The 21,703-nt window shown below is 35.3% G+C and overlaps 1 protein-coding gene across 8 annotated transcripts in view; it reads right to left on the reverse strand.

Moving 5' to 3' along the window:
* The window catches only part of SCAPER (S-phase cyclin A associated protein in the ER), a 514,000-nt gene that overhangs the window by 320,267 nt on the left and 172,030 nt on the right, over positions 1–21,703 (reverse strand). For all 8 annotated transcript variants that reach the window (XM_045795116.2, XM_045795115.2, XM_087856756.1 and 5 more), the window contains 4 exons: positions 20,780–20,922; positions 8,701–8,782; positions 7,032–7,184; positions 6,378–6,485 (listed from right to left, as the gene is read on the reverse strand). In XM_045795116.2, coding sequence (XP_045651072.2) covers positions 6,378–6,485; positions 7,032–7,184; positions 8,701–8,782; positions 20,780–20,922 — 486 coding nt within the window. The remainder of the gene's footprint in view (positions 1–6,377; positions 6,486–7,031; positions 7,185–8,700; positions 8,783–20,779; positions 20,923–21,703) is intronic.

The following is a 21,703-nucleotide window of genomic DNA, read 5'->3' on the forward strand; positions in this document are numbered from 1 at the left end:
TATACTTTATTATTTCTTTAGCAATGTATAAAAATTAAATTTTGGAATGCATTTAAACTAGCACCCATTGGTTGCGATCTTCAAAAATTAGCTACTTTTATCATTTGGATTCTAAGATGAAGAAAGAGAAAAAAAATAAAACATAAAACAGCTCTTTTTGTAAAGTCTCAAAAAACAAAAATTTCCTGGTAAAATGACAATAAAAACACAAAACAATATACCTTTCTTGTTGGGCAGCTACCTATTATGTTTAACAGGCTTAAAACAAAACATGTCAAAGATCAAGAGTAAGTTATCCGATATGTCAAGTGCATAAGGTCAAAGGTACAATTTTATTAGGTCAGAGGTGGTATAAATAAAATCTTACATGTCAAAGAAGAAGGGTCACAGACAAGGTGTATATAACATAAAGACATCACAGATGACAAGTAATAACTTTAAGTAGAACAAGTATGTTTACTATAGATACCTCCACTGATTAAAAATGAAACTTCCATGAGTAAATATAAAATTGCTTTACTATATCACATAACTCATATGCTACATTGCATGCTAGTTTTCAGGAAGAAAGGGCTATAACCAAGAAGAACGACATGAATTAAGTGAGAACTTAAAGAAAATTTAATTCCTTTGAGCTGAAACAGTACACAAACTGAACACATCAACTAAATCTCAAATCACAACAGCTAAACATCAGGCTGTACTATAACAGCTACAAAAGTTGAATAATACTGCACATTTTTCTTCCAAATTGCATGAACTAAATATTCTTTCCTTCTCAACTTTTCTCATTGAAAACACATAAAATTTAGATTTCAATTTACATAACAGCAATACTCCAAAAAATTTTTAAACAATTTGTTATAAATTAAATAATGTAGCTTTTTAATTAAGAGAACTCAATTACAAATAATTTTTATAAATGGAAGAATTTCATTTGTAATGGAATAATTAAATTCTAACTAATGAAAACAAATTAAGATTTTTTCAAAGTGGCATACACATAAGTGGCATACACACTAGTGGCATGACTCTAGTTCTAAACAGCAAACTTAAAATAGTAAATGGAGATAATTATATGAATGATGCAAGTAAAAAAAAATCCTTAGTATTCACTCTTAAAATACCCATACAATTTGAGTAAAGGACAAAAATTTATTTGAGGTAAACTAAATAGATAATTAATTAAATGTTTTATTAATGATATCTAAAGCCATTCTGTATAACCTTTCAGTTCAACTCAGCTCAATGAGCTTTTATTAAATACCTTACTATGTGTCAAGTATTATGCCAAACAATGGATATAGAGCAATTAAACGTTAGGAGACTTCCAATTCCAGCCACGGTGAACTGGCTTATACTGGGCCATTTTCCAACTCAAAATCTGGCACAAAATATATATAAAACATCAATTTGAAGGCATTAAAGAACAGCCAACAGAGCCAGGACTTGAGAGACCATGATCCCTAACAGAAAGGAAGCACATCAGATGAGCTCCACTTTCACTGTGGATTTTTCCTTAATGGCTTGTGCCTATTTGTGGCATGGGAGAACAGTGCAAGCTGAAAGTAGCAGCCTTACTGAGCTGAAAAGACAGAACTTGGTTTTGAGCTGCTGAAGCGATTGGAACTTGAGGGGGAAAATCCTCAAAAGGAGAAAATCATAGAGAAGTAAGCCCGAATAACTGTGTGCAATTTTCCTTTAAGCATTGGTCAGGTCCAGAAACTCAGGAAAAAACAGTGGCTTCGAGATCCCAGCTAAGATTTACTGATTTATTAAAGAAGCAACCTTGATCCCCAAACCAGGCAAACACCCCATCAAAAAGGAGAATTACAGACCGATTTCCCTAATGAATATGGACGCCAAAATTCTCAACAAGATCGTTGCTAATTGAATCCAACAGTACATTAAAAGGATTATCCATCATGACCAAGTGGGATTCATCCCTGGGATGCAAGGGTGGTTCAACATTCGCAAATCTATCAGTGTGATAGACTTTATCAACAAGAAAAAAGCCAAAAATCATATGATCCTCTCAATAGATGCAGAAAAAGCACTTGACAAAATACAGCATCCTTTCCTGAGTAAAACCCTTCATAGTGTAGGGATAGAGGGTACACTCCTCAATTTCATAAAAACCATCTATGAAAAGCCTACAGCAAATATCATTCTGAATGAGGAAAAGCTGAAAGCCTTTCCCTTAAGATCAGGAACATGACAAGGATGCCCACTCTCGCCACTATTATTCAACATAGTACTAGAGGTCCTTGCAACAGCAATCAGAAAACAAAAAGGGATAAAAGGTATCCATATTGGCAAAGAAGAAGTCAACTGTCTCTCTTCGCAGATGACATAATACTCTATATGGAAAACCCAAAAGAATCCATTCCCAAACTATTAGAATTCATAGAGCAATTCAGTAATGTGGTGGGATACAAAATCAATGCTCAGAAATCAGTTGCATTTCTATACACGAACAATGAAACTGAAGAAAGAGAAATTAGGGAATCCATCCCATTTACAATAGCACCAAAAATCATACGTTACCTTGGAATTAACCAGAGACGTAAAGGACCTATATTCTAGAAACTATAAATCACTCTTGAAAGACATTGAGGAAGACACAAAAAGATGGAAAAATATTCCATGCTCATGGATCGGAAGAATTAACATAGTTAAAATGTCCATGCTACCCAGAGCATTCTACACTTTCAAGCTATCCCGATCAAAATACCGAAGACATTTTTCAAGGAACTGGAACAAACAGCCCTTATATTTGTATGGAACCAGAAAAGGCCCCGAATTGCCAAGGAATTGTTGAAAAGGAAAAACAAAGCTCAAGCTGTACTACAAAGCTGTGATCACAAAGACAGCATGGTACTGGCACAAAAACAGACACATAGACCAATGGAACAGAAGAGACAACCCAGAAATGGACCCTTGGCTCTTTGGGCAACTAATCTTTGAAAAAGCAGGAAAAAACATCCAGTGGAAAAAAGACAGTCTCTTCAATAAATGGTGCTGGGAAAATTGGTCAGCTACATGCAAAAGAATGAAACTTGACCACTCTCTCACACCATACACAAAGATAAACTCTAAATGGACGAAAGACCTCGATGTGAGACAGGAATCCATCAAAATCCTAGAGAAGAACATAGGCAGCAACCTCTACGACATCGGCCACAGCAAACTTTTTCATGACACATCTCCAAAGGCAAGAGAAACAAATGATAAAATGAACTTGTGGGACCTCATCAAAATAAAAAGCTTCTGCACGGCCATGGAAACAGTCAAAAAAACTAAGAGGCAGCCCACGGAATGGAAGAAGATATTTGCAAATGATGCTACAGATAAAAGACTGGTATCCAAGATCTACAAAGAACTTCTCAAACTCAATACACGAGAAACAAATAAACAAATCAAAAAATGGGCAGAAGATATGAACAGACACTTTTCCAATGAAGACATACAAATGGCTAACAGACACATGAAAAAATGTTCAAAATCATTAGCCATCAGGGAAATTCAAATCAAAACCACACTAAGATACCACCTTACGCCAGTTAGAATGGCAAAAATTGACAAGGCAAGAAACAACAATTGCTGGAGAGGATGTGGAGAAAGGGGATCCCTCCTACATTGTTGGTGGGAATGAAAGTTGGTACAGCCACTCTGGAAAACAGTGTGGAGGTCCCTTAAAAAGTTAAAAATTGAGCTACCCTATGATCCAGCCATTGCACTACTGGGCATTTACCCCAAAGATACAGACGTAGTGAAGAGAAGGGCCATATGCACCCTAATGTTCATAGCAGCTCTGTCCACAATAGCTAAATCATGGAAGTAGCCGAGATGCCCTTCAACAGATGACTGGATTAAGAGGCTGTGGTCCGTATATACAATGGAATATTACTCAGCTAAAAAAAGAATGATTTCTCAACATTTGCTGCAACATGGACGGCACTGGAGGAGATAATGCTAAGTGAAATAAGTCAAGCAGAGAAAGAAAATTATCATATGGTTTCACTCATTTTTGGAACATAAGAACTAGGAAGATCAGTAGGAGAAGAAAGGGATAAAGAAGGGGTAATCAGAAGGGGGAATGAAGCATGAGAGACTATGGACTCTGAGAAAAGAACTGAGGGCTTCGGAGGGTAGAGGGGTGGGGGAATGGGATAGGCTGGTGATGGGTAGTAAGCAGGGCACGTATTGCATGGTACACTGGGTGTTATATGCAACTAATGAATCATCGAACTTTACATCAAAAACCAGGTATGTACTGTATGGTGACTAACATAATATAATAAAAAAATATAAAAATAAATAAAAAAAGAAGTTGTGGTCCATATATACAATGGAATATTATTCAGCCATCAGAAAGAACGATTTCTCAACATTTGCTGCAACAGGGACGGCACTGGAGGAGATAATGCTAAGTGAAATAAGTCAAGCAGAGAAAGACAATTATCATATGGTTTCTCTCATCTATGGAACATAAGAACTAGGAAGATCGGTAGGAGAAGAAACGGATAAAGAAAGGAGGCGTAATCAGAAGGGGGAATGAAGCATGAGAGAGTATGGACTCTGAGAAAAGAACTGAGGGCTTCGGAGGGTAGAGGGGTGAGGGAATGGGATAGGCTGGTGATGGGTAGTCAGGAGGGCACGTATTGCATGGTGAACTGGGTGTTATACGCAACTCTTGAATCATCGAACTTTACATCAAAAAAAAATTGTATTTGCCTCTAAAAAAAAAATCACTAATAAAGTGAAGTAGATATAAATCTAAAAAAAAAAAAAGAAAAAAAACAACCACAAAATTACCCATGCTTCCAGACAGCATTCAATCCAGACCAAAGCCCCAAGTCCTTGAACTCTCCCCTCCCCAACCAAATCACCTAGCAAAAACCCAAATACTATAATAAGTTCTTTTTAACACCTTATTGAGAAGCTCCATAACTCCCCAAAGCATACATTTTCCATTCTTTTCGTAAGTTAATAAAACCCAATTTTATTCAACTACAGATGTGTTTGATGGTCTTTGCCTAGAAAGCACTGACAAAACGCTAAGAAAAAGAATGAACTATAGCTTCATATAAACATTAAACATCAACCTCACAGAGTTAGGGATGGGTGAAAGAAACCAGATACAAAAAGTTCATCCTAACTGATACCATTTATAAAGTTCCAGAACAGAAAAAGCGAAGATGGTACTAGAGTCAGAAACAAGTAACCTTCTGGGGACATGTCTGGGGACACAACTATATGCAAGTTGACAGCCTTCCGGGGTACAAGAAATAATCTATAACTTCACGTGAGTGAAACATATGTAAAAATTAATCAAGCTGTATACTTGAGATTTGTGTACTCTTAATATGTCACACTGGGGAAAAAAAGGAGTTAAACACACACATGCATGTACACACAGGTAGTGCCCTCATAGAGCCACAAGAACCTTTCCTGGGCATCTTACGAGATGCTCAACAAATATGAATTCTCATCTTTGGGTAGCTTTAGCAATTTGCTATTACAAATAGAACCAACAAATTCATAGATTAGCAATGTCATCATCCATGTCTAGATAACACTTGAATGTAAATCTTTATAAAAATATTCATACAAATCTAAATTCCATTATAAAGAATTATAGGTAGATAAATAATGCATTTCTGAAAACTTCTAAATACTGTACTCATACAAAAATATCAATTTATATGATATTTATATTGTTAACTATTTTATATGAAATGTAGAGAATCACTAAACAATTCTTTCCTTTACTATTTTTTTAATTTAAATTCAATTAGCCAAAACATAGTTACTTTCAGATGCAGTGTTCAACAATTCATCAGTCGCGTGTAACACCCAGTGCTCCTCATATCATGTGCCCTCTTAACGCGTCTCACCCAAGGTACCCCGTCCCCCCACCCACCTTCTCTTAAACAACCCTCAGTTTGTTTCCCATAGTTAAGAGTTTCTCATGATTTGTCTCCCTCTTTGACTTCTTCCCATCCAGTTTTCCCTCCCTTCCTTTATGATCCTCTGCTCTGTTTTTTATATTCCACATTTCAGTGAAACTGTATGATAATTGTGTTTCTCACATCGGCTTATTTCATTTAGCATAATACCCTCCAGTTCTTTGACATTAAAATATCAAAATACGATTAACATTTTTTGCACTAAAATTATATAAATAACAGTATCACATTATTATTCCTATGTTTGTTAAAATGTACACTTAATTGGCACATTTATATACCATATTTTAGTAGTTATTAAATGTTATAGTTTCAAATAATCACATATGAACATGCAATTCTTTATAATAAAAGACAGCACACTAGATATTCAATAAATATGCAATGAATAAAAGTAAAGCTTACCACTTCTTCATCTGAAAGTTCACGCCCTTGGATGCTGCTGTTCTCTCTCACAGCTTGCTGGTGTTTTTTTCCTTTAATGTGGCTAAAAAGATACACCTCTGAAGAGATCTAAAAGCATAAAATCAAAGCAACTGTAATCAACATAAAATTATATCTAATTATAAATATTATATATTCAAGCCAGTATACTATATGCAAGTTGAGATCACTCTAGCCTTTACATAGTAGGCTTAAAAATATTTTCTTTAAAACACAATTCTGAGAATCCTCTAAAAGATACATGGTCAAAAAACCCATGCCTTCGTAGACAATCTTAACAGGATAGCATTTCTTCTAAGTATCAAGGTTCAAGTTTCAGCACTAAAAATGCTCTTTTATTTTTTGGTCCAAGTACCCAAGAATATCACTTGGGCTAATAATTAGGCAGGTATATAGCCATTTCAGCAGCAACTGCCTACATCAGCACTTTGCACTGCTACTCCTAAATGCCAACACTATTTTTCCAGTACTTCCTTTGTATAAAAATCATGACAGAAATCCATGGTACTCATTATATGCCTTAGTACGAATTTTAAAAGACTGGGAGAATATATTTCCATAGTTTAATAAACTTTAGTAATAAATTATATCATCACAATATTAATAACAACCTACCAGGACATTACAGAGGGAACATTGCTTCTTTCTCTCATAAGGGGTCAGTTTGGGGGCATAATCAGTATTTGCATGCCTCCCACTACTTAACTCAGCAGCTTTTTCTTTTCTTTGTTCAATCTGTTCCATGTGCCTTCGAATGCTTTCATCATGCTGTGAATGAAGTCAAAGTGTGAGAATATAAAAAATTATTCAAATTATACTGAGAACTTAAAAAAACAGTATTTCCAATAAATTTTCTAAAATAAAAGAATAATGTCTTAATTCAGTGTTAACTTGAACAATAAGAACAAGAATCTACATAAAGCCCTTTAATATCTCCCGCATGGAGTAATGTCTCCTAAAGTGTGCTTCATAGAACTACACCATGGGATATTATTGTTTTGTGGAAAAGGTTCTATCATCAAATAAATTTGAAATCAAATAAAGCTAAACAGGTTTTTAACATAGAACTATTCTGTGCTCTATGACTCAACTAAACCTCGCTTATGCTAAGCAACACATTACACACTTATTTGACTACAACACACTTTTGAGAAGCACTTCAGGGAACACACAATGGGAAATGCTGACCCATATGTAAAGACCAAGCTTATCCTCATAACAGACGAACCCCATCATGATAGAGACCTCTACCCACACTAACTTCACCACACCATTTCTGGTTGTTCTACACTTCCAGTGACTTCCCCCACAAAAAACAAAACAAAAACAAAAACAAAAAAACAAACAAAAAAAACAACCAAGCTGAAAAAACATAATTCCAGACTTCTGACTCCACGCTCGTACTTTTTCATATGACTGGAAATATCATCCAACCAACCTACCTATTCTATCCATTAAAATCATCTCTCTTTCAACTCAGGAGTTATTCTCTAAAATGCTGCCTCTGACTTCTGAAACCGCTCATGTTAGACCAAGTGTCCTCATCTGTACTTCCATAGCACGCCGAGTGCACCTCTAGCCATATGGAAATTATCAGCATCTGAATCTCACACTAGATTAACAGTACCTTCAAACTTAGGATCGTGCCTTACTTATCTCTGTACCCCCTAACTACCACAAAGCTCAATAAAGTTTTGCTGCATTAAATTTAAATGAATGAAAAAAGTTCTAGGACTACACAAATAATAAAATATGGTCCTCTATCTTATGGAATATACTATTTCCGTGAGGAGACAATGTGTAAATAATTGTTACACAGTGTAAAATATACTGCTAGAAACTGTATTACTAATGCTAAAGATTTTCCAGAAAATAGCAGTTTATCATAATTTCCCAAGTTACAACTGCACAATTCACAAGCACTGAAAAGCAAGTAAAACTAATTACACTAATCATCTTCTAGTTTATTTGTACATAATTAAAAGTATGATTATCAGAAGCCAAATAGTAATGCCTTCAAGTCACTAACAAAATGGTTAGTAAAAAACAAGAAATGTTAAAATTCCTTTAATTATTCTCCACATTGCTTTATCGTACTAAAATAAATTTAGTTTTTAGATAGCTGAGTTAGAAGTGATCATAACTAAATCATGTAAGTCTCATTATTCAAATATTAAGAATACAAATTAATTAAAATTTTTACACAATTCCATAAATAAAAAATTTAATCTCATGCTCCACTGAAAGCTCTAGAATTTCAAATTAAAATATATAATAGCCTTACTTTGAGCTGAATTTTCTTCTGCAGCTCTTCCATTGCTTCTTGCTGAGCAGCTGTGAGTGCAGCCAATCGTTCTTCCCTATCTCTGTGAGAAGATAGTAAAAATTATAAACTCAACTGCTTGGAGTAACAAATCTCATGAGGTTAAAAAATACAATTGGGATACATAGGCTTATATATTCTAAAGGGTTACTATTTTTTTTAATTATTCTCTTCTGAGTGCCTAAGTCCCAAATATAGTGCTCAAAAAATGTTTAAGAAACAACACAAATTCTTAGTTATAAAAACAGGTTTCTGGACCCACACCAGGTATGGGGTTAAATACTTCTATGGACTCTGAGAAACAAACTGAGGGCTTCAGAGGGGAGGGTGGTGGGGGAATGGGATAGGCTGGGGATGGGTGTTAAGGGGGGCACGTACTGCATGGTGCACTGGGTGTTATACGCAAGTAATGAATCATGGAACTTTACATCAAAAACCAAGGATGTACTGTATGGTGACTAACATAATAAAAAAATATCATTATAAAAAATAAATAATAAATAAATAAATAAATAAATAAATAAATACTACCTCTGGAGCTCTCATTTAAATATGGCATGTTAAAAACATATTTATTTCTGTTGCCTTCCAAAAAAAACACTAAAACCACAAGAAATGAATAGTAAAGGCATAGACTCACAAAGACAAAAGTAAAGCAAAGGAAACAATCACAAATTATGAGACATACAAAGAAGTATGACCAGGCTTTGAAAAAAACAGTCAATTGAAACGGTCTCTGAATGAGGCCATATGCTGTATTTAGTAGACAAAGACTACAAAACAGCTGTTACAAATACGTTCAAAGAATTAAAAGAAAGTATGCCAAACTAAGGAAAAATATTATGACAATGATTCAACAAATAGGGAACCTCAAAAGAGAAATGGAAAGTTTTTCCAATAAAAGGAACCAAGAATCCTTAGACAAATAGCAGAGAAAACACAAGTTTGGAGTATGGAGGATCTTGCAGTGCCAGAAGAGCAAGAAAGTGCTCAAAAAATAAAATGATGACGTATGCTGAAGGGACACAGGGGCCAAATGAAAGCGCTCCCAATGTCCAAAGTTGGAACGCTTTGAGCAACAAAATAATTTTGGTTTATACACAATATAAAATATTTTATATAAAAATAAATTTTATATAAACATATAAAATTTATTTTTATATAAAATAAATATCAGTAAGTCCACACTGACATTTAAAAAAGCATTTAATAAGTAGGAGAGAACAGACAAACGTCTGTCCCAGAAGAATTGCAAATAATTTATGCAGGAATTCTCCCAAGGAGGTAGAAAATAAGTCCCCATTTTTTCAGCATTGGCTTTTTTAGTGGTTTGCTTCCAAGGAGGACAGCATAGAAAAAATTTTAGAGTTAACTATACAATGGAGAAATCTGACAAACACTATCTTAGCCAGGGGATCAAGGTTAACAAAATCAGTGGTAATTCAAACTGAAAGCATGAACAAATGGTAATTCATAGTTACTTCTGTGTTCTTCCTCCCAAAAAGCTATAACATCCATCTAACCAGAAGATGTCAGACAAGCCCTACTTAAGGGACATTCTGTAATATACCTGACCACTATTCAAAACTGTTAAGGTCATCAAAACCATGGAAAGTTTGAGAAAATGTGACAAATCAGAGATGTCTGAATAGAAATGACAATTAAATATCTGAACAAATAACGGTCAAACACTTCCCAAACTTGATTATATACAGAACTGAATAATCACGAAGAGAACTAACCTAGACAAATCATAGTCAAACTGATTACAGACCAACAGAAAATCCGGAAAGCAGGAAGGAAAAAACAATTAGCCTTATACAGAAGAAAACCAATATAATTAATGGCTAACTTTTATATCAGAAAAAAACAGGTCAAAAGATTCAAAATAATGAAAACAAAAAAGAATAAAACTAGAAACTCTGTATCCAACAAAACTGTCACTTAAAATGAAGGAAAATGTCAAATATACTACAATAACAAAAATTTTAAAAACCAAAAACAAAATGAAGGCAAAATATTCCCAGATAAGCAAATAGCAAGGTAATTCAACCACAGCAAAACTTTCTTACAAGAAATACTGAAGAAGTCCATGTGGCTAAAAAGCCATTATGACAAAAAGTAACCTGAATCCACAAAAAAACTGAAGTACACCAGAAATGGTAAATATGCTAATAAGTATAAAGGAACATATAAATATATTTTCTCTCTCATTCTAATTTCTTTGAAAAATGTGGCACTACATAAAGAGATAATTATAACACTGCATTGTTGAGTTTATTACATATATAGATGTACTTTATGTGACAATAATAACATGAGGAAAAAGCTACAGAACTATAATGGAACAAAGTTGCTCTATTTTACTAAAATTAAGTTAGTTATAATCAAGAGTAGATTGTCGTAAGTCAAGATAAATATTTTAATAAAGAGAGGAACCACTAAACAAAACTAAAATAAGAGTTTTAAACCAGCTCTACAGGAGATTTTAAGGGGGGGTCCTATAAAAGTAAAAAGGCCCCAAGAGTGATACAGAACAGAAAGTCACAATCGATAGAAACAAAGACTTTACAGGCAACATGGCATCATTAAAATCATATCTCTCAATAATCAGTCTCACTATAAATGGCCTAACTGCTCCCATAAAATGCCACAGGGTCGCAGATTGGATAAAAAGACATGACCCATCCATTTGCTGTCTACAAGAGACTCATTTTGAACCTAAAGATACGCTCAAATTGAACGTAAGGGATGGAATACCATCTTCCACGCCAATGGACCTCAAAAGAAAGCTGGGGTAGCAATTCTCATATGAGACAGATTGGATTTTAAACTAAAGACTATAGTTTGAGACACAGAAGTGTACTGTATTATTCTTAAAGGATATATCCAACAAGTGGATATGACAATTATCAATATATATGCCCCCAAAAGGGGAGCAGCAAGATACACAAGCCAACTCTTAACCAGAATAAAGAGACATATAAATAAAAATACATTAATAGTAGGGGACCTCAACACTCCACTATCAGAAATAGACACAGCACCCATACAGAAAACCGACAAAGAAACAAGGGCTTTGAATGCTATACTCAACGAGTTGGACCTCATAGATATATATAGAACAGTACACCCCAGAACCAAAGAATACTCATTCTTTTCTAATGCCCATGGAACATTCTCAAGAATAGACCATGTTCTGGGACACAAAACAGGTCTCAACCGACACCAAAAGAATGAAATTATTCCCTGCATATTCTCAGACCACAACGCTTTGAAATTGGAACTCAACCACAAGGAAAAATTTGGAAGGAACTCAAACACTTGGAGACTAAGAACCAACCTGCTCAGGAATGATTCGATAAACCAGGAAATCAAAAATCAATTTAAACAATTTATGGAGACCAACAAGAATGAAAACACAACGGTCCAAAACCTATGGGATACTGCAAAGGCAGTCCTAAGGGGGAAATACATAGCCATCCAAGCCTCACTCAAAAGAATAGAAAAATCTAAAATGCACTTTTTATATTCTCACCTAAAGAAGCTGGAGCAGCAACAGAGGGACAGGCCTATTCCATGCACAAGGAAGCAGCTGCCCAAGATTAGAGCAGAAATCAATGAATTAGAAACCAGGAGTACAGTAGAGCAGATCAACAGAACTAGAAGCTGGTTCTTTGAGAGAATCAATAAAATTGACAGACCACTGACAAGACTTATCCAAAAGAATAGAGAAAGGACCCAAATTAATAAAATTATAAATGAAAAAGTAGAGGTCACAACGAACACCAATGAAATTGGAAGATTAGAAACTTTTATCAACAGCTTTATGCCAATAAATTAAGCAATCTGGAAGAGATGGAGGACTTCCTGGAAACCTATAAGCTACCAAGACTGAAACAGGAAGAAATTGATTTTTCAAACAGGCCAATTAATTATGAAGAGATTGAGTCAGTGATAAACAAATTCCAAAAAACAAAACTCCAGGCCCGGATGGTTTTCCTGGGGAATTCTACCAAACATTCAAAGAAGAAATAATACCTATTCTCCTAAAGCTATTTTTAAAAATAGAAACAGAAGGAAAGCTACCAAACTCATTCTATGAGGCCAATATTACTTTGATCCCCAAATCAGGCAAAGACCCCAACAAAAAGGAGAATTACAGACTGATTTCCCTAATGAAAATGGACGCCAAAATCCTCAACAAGATCCTGGCTAATAGAATCCAACAGACATTAAAAGGATTATCCATCATGACCAAGTGGGATTCATCCCTGGGATGCAAGGGTGGTTCAACATTCGCAAATCAATCATTGTCATAGATTTTATCCAGAAGGAAAAATTAAAAAATCATATGATTCTCTCAATAGATGCAGAAAAAGCATTTGACAAAATACAGCATCTTTCCTGATTAAAACCCTTCAGGGTGTAAGAATAGAGGGTACATTTCTCAATCTCATAAAAGCCATCTATGAAAAGCCTACAACAAATATCTTTCTCAATGGGGAAAAGCTGGGAGCCTTTCCCTTAAGATCAGGAACACGACAAGGATGCCTACTCTCACCACTATTATTCAACATAGAAGTCCTTGCAACAGCAATCAGACAACAAAAAGGGATACAAGGTATCCAAATCGGCAAAGAAGTCAAACTGTCTCTCTTCGCAGATGACATGATACTCTATATGGACAACCCAAAAGAATCCACTCCCAAACTATTAGAAATTATAAAGCAATTCAGTAATGTGGCGGGATACAAAATCAATGCTCAGAAATCAGTTGCATTTCTATACACGAACAATGAAACTGAAGAAAGAGAAATTAGGGAATCCATTCCATTTACAATAGCACCAAAAATCATACGTTACCTTGGAATTAACCAGAGACGTAAAGGACCTATATTCTAGAAACTATAAATCACTCTTGAAAGACATTGAGGAAGACACAAAAAGATGGAAAAATATTCCATGCTCGTGGATGGGAAGAATAAACATAGTTATAATGTCAATGCTACCCAGGGCAATCTACACTTTCAATGCTATCCCGATCAAAATACCGAGGACAGTTTTCAAAGAACTGGAACAAATAGTCCTTAAATTTGTATGGAACCAGAAAAGGCCCCAAATCACCAAGGAACTGTTGAAAAGGAAAAACAAAGCTGGGGGCATCATGTTGCCAGATTTCGAGCTGTACTACAAAGCTGTGATCACAAAGACAGCATGGTACTGGCACAAAAACAGACACATAGACCAATGGAACAGAAGAGAGAACCCAGAAATGGACCCTCGGCTCTTTGGGCAACTAATCTTTGATAAAGCAGGAAAAAACATCCAGTGAAAAAAGACAGTCTCTTCAATAAATGGTGCTGGGAAAATTGGACAGCTACATGCAAAAGAATGAAACTTGACCACTCTCTCACAGCATACACAAAGATAAACTCCAAATGGATGAAAGACCTCGATGTGAGACAGGAATCCTAGGCAGCCACCTCTACGACATCGGCCAAAGCAACCTTCTTCATGACACATCTCCAAAGGCAAGAGAAACAACAGAAAAAATGAACTTGTGGGACTTCATCAAGATAAAAAGCTTCTGCACAGCCAAGGAAACAGTCAAAAAAACTAAGAGTCAGCCCACGGAATGGGAGAATATATTTCATATGATGCTAGAGATAAAAGACTTATCCAAGATCTACAAAGAACTTCTCAAACTCAATACATGAGAAACAAATAAACAAATCAAAAAATGGGCAGAAGATATGAACAGACACTTTTCCAATGAAGACATACAAATGGCTAACAGACACATGAAAAAATATTCAAACTCATTAGCCATCAGAGAAATGGCAAAAATTGACAAGGCAGGAAACAACAATTGTTGGAGAGGATGTGGAGAAAGGGGATCCCTCTTACATTGTTGGTGGGAATGCAAATTGGTACAGCGACCCTGGAAAACAGTGTGGAGGTCCCTTAAAAAGTTAAAAATTGAGCTACCCTATGGATCCAGCAATTGCACTACTGGGTATTTATCCCAAAGATACAGATGTAGTGAAAAGAAGGGCATATGCACCCCAATGTTCATAGCAGCATTGTCCACAATAGCTAAATCATGGAAGGAGCCGAGATGCCCTTCAACAGATGACTGGATTAAGAAGTTGTGGTCCATATATACAATGGAATATTACTCAGCTATCAGAAAGAACGAGTTCTCAACATGTGCTGCAACATGGACGGCACTGGAGGAGATAGTGCTAAGTGAAATAAGCCAAGCAGAGAAAGACAATTATCATATGATTTCTCTCATCTATGGAACATAAGAACTAGGAAGATCGGTAGGAGAAGAAAGGGATAAAGAAAGGGGGGTAATCAGTAAGGGGAATGAAGCATGAGAGACTATGGACTCTGAGAAACAAACAGAGCTTCAGAGGGGAAGGGGGTGGGGGAATGGGATGGACTGGTGATGGGTAGTAAGGAGGGCACGTATTGCATGGTGCACTGGGTGTTCTACCCAATTAATGAATCATCGAACTTTACATCAAAAACCAGGGATGTACTGTATGGTGACTAACATAATATAATAAAAAATCATTAAAAAAAAACTACTTCAAGTAAAAAAAAAATCTTTAAAAACATTTATAAAACTACTTTATATTACAAACTGTGTATTTATGTACTATAAATTATATATTATAAACCTTATTTATAACATTTTTATAAACAGGTTTTGTACATATTTTATTAATGTATACATAATATAAAATATACTATTGTGATCATTTAAAAATTTACAGTTCATATTAAGATAGTTTTCAAGATTTAAACAAGTAGAAAAAACATTTAGTCTGTTCATAAACTAAAATAACTGGAAGACTCAATTTCAAAAATATCAATCTCTGCACATTAATTTATACGTTCAATACAATGCCAATATTGGAGCAGAAATAAATAACATAGAAACTAAAAAAACAATAGGACAGATCAATGAACTAGAACCTCGTTCTTAGAAAACATAATAAAATAGGGGCACATGGGTGGATCAGTTGTTTAAGTGACCAACTCTTGGTTTCAGCTCAGGATGTGATCTCAGGGTCATGAGCATGAGCGCTGCATCAGGCTCCATGCTTAGCGCAGAGTCTGCTTGGGACTTCTTTCCCTCTCTCTCTGCCCCTCCCCCCTGTTCTCTTGCTCTCAAATAAATCTTTTTTAAAAAAAGTAATAAAAAATTAATAAATTTGATGAACCCTTTCTTTCTGACTTATCAAGAAGAAAAGGACCCAAGTAAATAAAATTACAAATGAAAGGAGAAATAACACCACAGAAATACAAACAAATTTGTCCAAAAAAAATTTCTAGGAGAATATTATAGAAAATTATATCCAACAAACTGGACAACCTGGAAAAAATTGATAAATTCCTAGAAACATGAACCAGCAAAACTGAAACAGGAAGAAAACAGAAAACTTGAACATACCAATAACCAGTAAAGAAACTGAATCAGTAATAAAAAATCTCCCAAACAACAGAAGTCTGAGGCCTGACTGCTTCATAGGGGAATTCTATCAAACATTTAAAGAGTTAATACCTATTCTTCTCAAACTATTCCAAAAACATAAATGGAAGGAAAACTTCGAAATTCATTCTATGAGGCCAGCATTACCCTGACAGCAAAACCCGACAAAGTCTCCACTAAAAAGGAGAACTACAGGCCAACATCCCTGATGAACATGGATGCAAAAATTCTCAAAAAAATACAAGCAAATTGAATCAAACGGTACATTAAAAGAATCATACACCATGATCAAGTGGGATTTATACCTGGGCTGCAAGGGTGGTCCAATATTTGCAAATCAATCAACGTGATACACCACATTAAAGAAAGAATAAGAACCGTATGATCCTTTCAATACAGGCAAAAAAAGCACTTGACAAAGTACAACACCCATTACTGATAAAAATTCTCCATAAAGTAGGTTTAAAGGAAACATACCTCAACACAGTAACAGCCATATAGAAAAACCCAGAGCTAATATCATCCTCAATAGGGAAAAACTGAGAGCTTCTCCTCTATGGTCAGGAACAAGCCAGGGATATCCACTCTCACCACTGTTGTCCAACATAGTACTGGAAGGCCTAGCCTCAGCAATCAGACAACAAAAAGAAATAAAAGGCATCGAGATCAGCAAGGAAGAATTTAAAACTTTCACTATCTGCAGATGACATGGTACTCTATATGGAAAGCCCAAAAGATTCCACCAAAAAGTTGCTAGAACTAATACACAAATTCAGTAAAGTTGCAGGATACTAAATCAACATACAGAAATCTGCTGCATTTTTATATACCAATAATGAAGGAGGAGAAAGAGGAATCAATGAATTAATTCCATTTACAACTGTACCAAAAACCATAAGATCCCTAGGAATAACCCTAACCAAAGATGGACTCTGAAAACTATTAAAACTCTGATGAAAGAAATTGAAGATGACACAAAGAAATGGAAAAACATTCCATGCTCATGGACTGAAAAAACAAATACTGTAAAAATGTCTATATTACCCAAAGCAATTACATATTTAATGCAATGCCTATCAAAATACTACCAGCATTTTTCACAGAGCTAGAAAAAACAATCCTAAAATTTGTATGGAACACAAAAACACCCCAAATAGCCAAAGCAATCTTGAAAAAGAAAAGCAAAGCTGGAGGCACCACCATTCCAGACTTCAAGTGCTATTACAAAGTTGTAGTGATCAAGACCGTATTGTACTGGCATAAAAACTGACACATACATCCATAGAACAGAACAGAAATCCCAGAAATGAACCCAAAAATGTATAGTCAATTAATCTTCAACAAAGCAGGAAAGAATATCCAATTGAAAAAAACCCCAATCTCTTCAACAAATGGTACTGGGAAAACTGGACAGCAACATTCAAAAGAATAAAACTAGGACCACTCTCTTACACCACACATGGACACAAATTCAAAATGGATTAAAGATCTACATGTGAGACCTGAAACCATCAAAATCCTAGAGAACAACACAGGCAGTAACCTCTGACATCAGCCACAACAACTTCTTACTAAATACGTCTCCTGAGGCAAGCGAAACAAAAGCAAAAATAAACTATTGGGACTTCATCAAAATAAAAAGCTTCTGCACAGTGAAGGAAACAATCAACAAAACTAAAAAGCAACCAGCAGAATGGGAGAAGGTATTTGCAAAGGACATATCTGATAAAGGGTTAGTATCCAGTATCATAAAGAACTTAAAATTCAACACCCAAAAACCAAATAATCCAGTTAAAAATGGGCAGAAGACATGAATAGACATTTTTCCAAAGAAGACATACAGATGGCCAACAGACATAAGAAAAGATGCTCAACAGGGGCGCCTGGGTGGCACAGCGGTTAAGCGTCTGCCCTCGGCGCAGGGCGTGATCCCGGCGTTATGGGATCGAGCCCCACATCAGGCTCCTCTGCTATGAGCCTGCTTCTTCCTCTCACACTCCCCCTGCTGTGTTCCCTCTCTCGCTGGCTGTCTCTATCTCTGTCAAATAAATAAATAAAATCTTAAAAAAAAAAAAAAAGAAAAGATGCTCAACATCACTCATCATCAGGGACAATAGAAATTAAAACTACAATGAGTTATTACCTCAAAACTGTCAGAATGGCTAAAATTAACACAGGAAACAACAGGCGTTGGCGAGGACTGTTGGTGGGAATGCAAACTGGTGCAGCCACTATGGAAGACAGTATGGAGGTTCCTTCAAAAGTTAAAAACAGAACTACCCTACAATCTAGCATGCACTAACAGATATTTACCGAAAGGAAACAAAAATACTAATTAGAAGGGATAAATGCACCCTGATGTTTATAGCATCATTATCAATAATAGCAAATTATGGAAAGAGCCCAGATGCCCATCGACAGATGAATGGATAAAGAAGATGCGGTATATATATATGCAATGGAATATTATTCAGCTGTAAAAAAGAATGAAATATTGCCATTTGCAACAGAGTGGATGGAGCTAGAGAGCATTATGCTAAGTGAAATGAATCAGAGAAAGACAAACACCATATGATATCACTCGTACGTGGAATTTAAGAAACAAAACAAACAAACATGGGGGAAAAAAGAGAGAAGAAAATCAAGAAATCAGACTCGTAAGTATAGAGAACAAACTGATGGTTATAGGAGGGGAGCTGGGCGGGGAGATGGGTTAAGTAGGTGATGGGGATTAAGGAGTGCAGTTGTGATGAGCATCTGGTGTTGTTTGTAAGTGCTGAATCAGTAAATTCTATACCTGAAACTAAAAAAAGACAAAAACAAACAAAAATCACAAAATTTTTACAATTTCCTCTTTTTAAAATAGAATTGAGCAAGCTGATTCTAACAGTGGAAATGCAAAAGGTCCAAGACAGTGCTAATAATTAAAAAACAAAGTAAGGGATAGTAACAGACACCAAGAATTATTATAAAAATTTGAGAATTAAGGTGTGAGATAGAAAAAGTAAACACTGGACCAGAATATAGAGCCTACAAACAGAACCATGCATGGAAGCTTCATTTATATTAGAAAGTTTTATAGATTAGTAGAAAAAAAATTGATGCCTCAATAAAGTATGTTAGAACAGGGTACCCACATAGAGAAAAAAATGAAATTGGATTCCTACCTCAACTCATACTATTAAATAAATTCTAGGTAGATAAAGGCTTTACTACTGAAAAAAAAAAAACTACAACATTTTGTTGTTTTTTTCTTTCATCTCCAACCTTCCTTTATTTAGCCAGCATATAGTACATCGTAAGTTTTTGATGCAGTGTTCAACGATTCAACAATGATTCATTAGCTGCAAGTAACACCCAGTGCTCATCACAACATGTGCCCTCCTTAATATTTTGAAGAACATCTTATGACTCCAGAGAGGAAGGGATTTCATTAACAAGATCAAAAAGCACAAATCACAAAGTTTGTTCAGTTTTACTACACTGCAATCAAGAATTACATTAATCAGGTGGGGGAGTGGTTTAGTAGGTGATGGGGACTAAGGAGTACACTTGTGGTGGTGAGCACCAAATGTGTAGGGAAGTGCTGAATCACTAGACTGTACACCTGAAACTAATATTACATTATATATTATTTTAAATAAAAACTAAAAACAAAGAATTATATTAATTAAAAGCCATCATAAAAGGAATAAAAAGGCAAGCCATAACTTACAAAAATATTTGCAACAAATATATCTGTTGAAGAACTGGTATCTAGTAAAGATAATTCCCAAATACCAAGAAGAAATATTCCAACAGAAAAATGCACAAAAACTTAAACAGGCACTTTACTTAAAAAAAAAAACAAAAACAGTAGTTGGTAAGTATGAGCAAAGTTGCTCAGCCTTATTATTAATCTTGGTCAACTAGAAAAGCATATTAAAACCACAAAGAGCTATCTTTTCACATCCACAAATTTGCCACAGTTAAGAGGTCAGAAAATATCACATCAGCAAGGTGTACAGCAACCAAAAGTGACTTAGACTCAGCCAATTAAATGTTTCTTCTGGATCTCTGAATCTTAAACAAGTGATTTCAAAATGTAGGGATGGCTGAAGGTCATTTATCATAATCAGAGTGGCAATATGCTGACCAGACTGTTTTCATCAAAAGACCACCTCTGTGCTCCTGTGACCTAGCCTTTGATGCCTGACCATTTCCAAGCCTCTTCCTCTAACTTCCTATCATTTATACTCCCAATATTTTCCAAAACCTCTCTTTGCTTAAGCTAGCCAGTATCAAATTCTGTTTCCTGCAATCAAAAAATCTTGAAATTCCAAGTTTACCATTCAGTAGGAAGATTCAAAAGGTTTCTATTTTAAGTACAATGACATAATTCCTAGAAATCGAAATTCAGTACATTTCTGTAATTGTGACTATTTCTTTAAAAATCTTCATGACAGAAAATGGTTTTATTTTTAGATGTGATTTGAATATCCACTCACTACAGCATGTTCATCAGGATCAAAATCATGATAGCAAATGAGGTACCTAGCTCTTTCTCGGGCAGCATCCTCACGGGCTTTTTCCTTTTCTTGCCTCTGTTGTTCAATTCGGGCTTCTTGTTCTTTCCTTCTCATCAACAATTCTTCTACACGGGCCTGCCGTTCTGCCTCTAGAGCTCTCTTGCGTTCCTACAGTCAGAAAAGTTTTAAAATGCTAGAATTATGTATAAAGTGAAAATGATTAAAGGTGGCACCATTTTGACATAAATTTATATATTCGAGCCAAGTAGATCCCTGGCTTGCTACTAGGTATGCTTCTCAGAATTTAAAAAAAAAAAAACAACACAAAAAAAAACTAAGTATCAGTGATATGTGGTATTCCTACATCATTTACCAGCGTTACACATAATTATAAGAATAAATGCTCTTTGAAGCAAAACTATGTTATTCACGTTGAGAACCTAACATGTATTTTATTGTTAATCACTTCTAAAGACTTGTGTTTACAAATGGTTTCAGAAATGCCAGAACATGATAAAGAAAGTGTAGTTAACAAATTTCTGAACTAAGCATTCATGAAGGAGTTAAGTGGGAAAACAAAACAAAACAAAATTTGCAGCAAGGAAACAGAGCTATCATAATACAGCAAAGTGGGCAACAGAGTGGGCACTGGGTCAGACTCCCTGATTTTGTTTCATGACCCTATTATTTACTGGCTCAGGGACTCTGGTCTAGGTATATTATAACTGTGCCTTCATTTTCTGGAAGACAAATAACAATAGTACTCACGTCTTAAGCTATTGTGAAGAACAGGTGAGATAATACACTAAAAATACTTACCAGACGGCCTGGCATATAGAAAATTTTCAGTATTTATCATCATCAAGGCAGAAGATAATCAAAAAACCATGAAATACTATGTCCTATGTATATTTTTGCCTACCAGGAGTACATTACTAACTCTTACCAT

This window comes from Ursus americanus, chromosome 28 (genome assembly GCF_024610735.1).
Source record: "Ursus americanus isolate L20-20 chromosome 28, mUrsAme1.1.p, whole genome shotgun sequence".
Classification (NCBI taxonomy): domain Eukaryota; kingdom Metazoa; phylum Chordata; class Mammalia; order Carnivora; family Ursidae; genus Ursus; species Ursus americanus.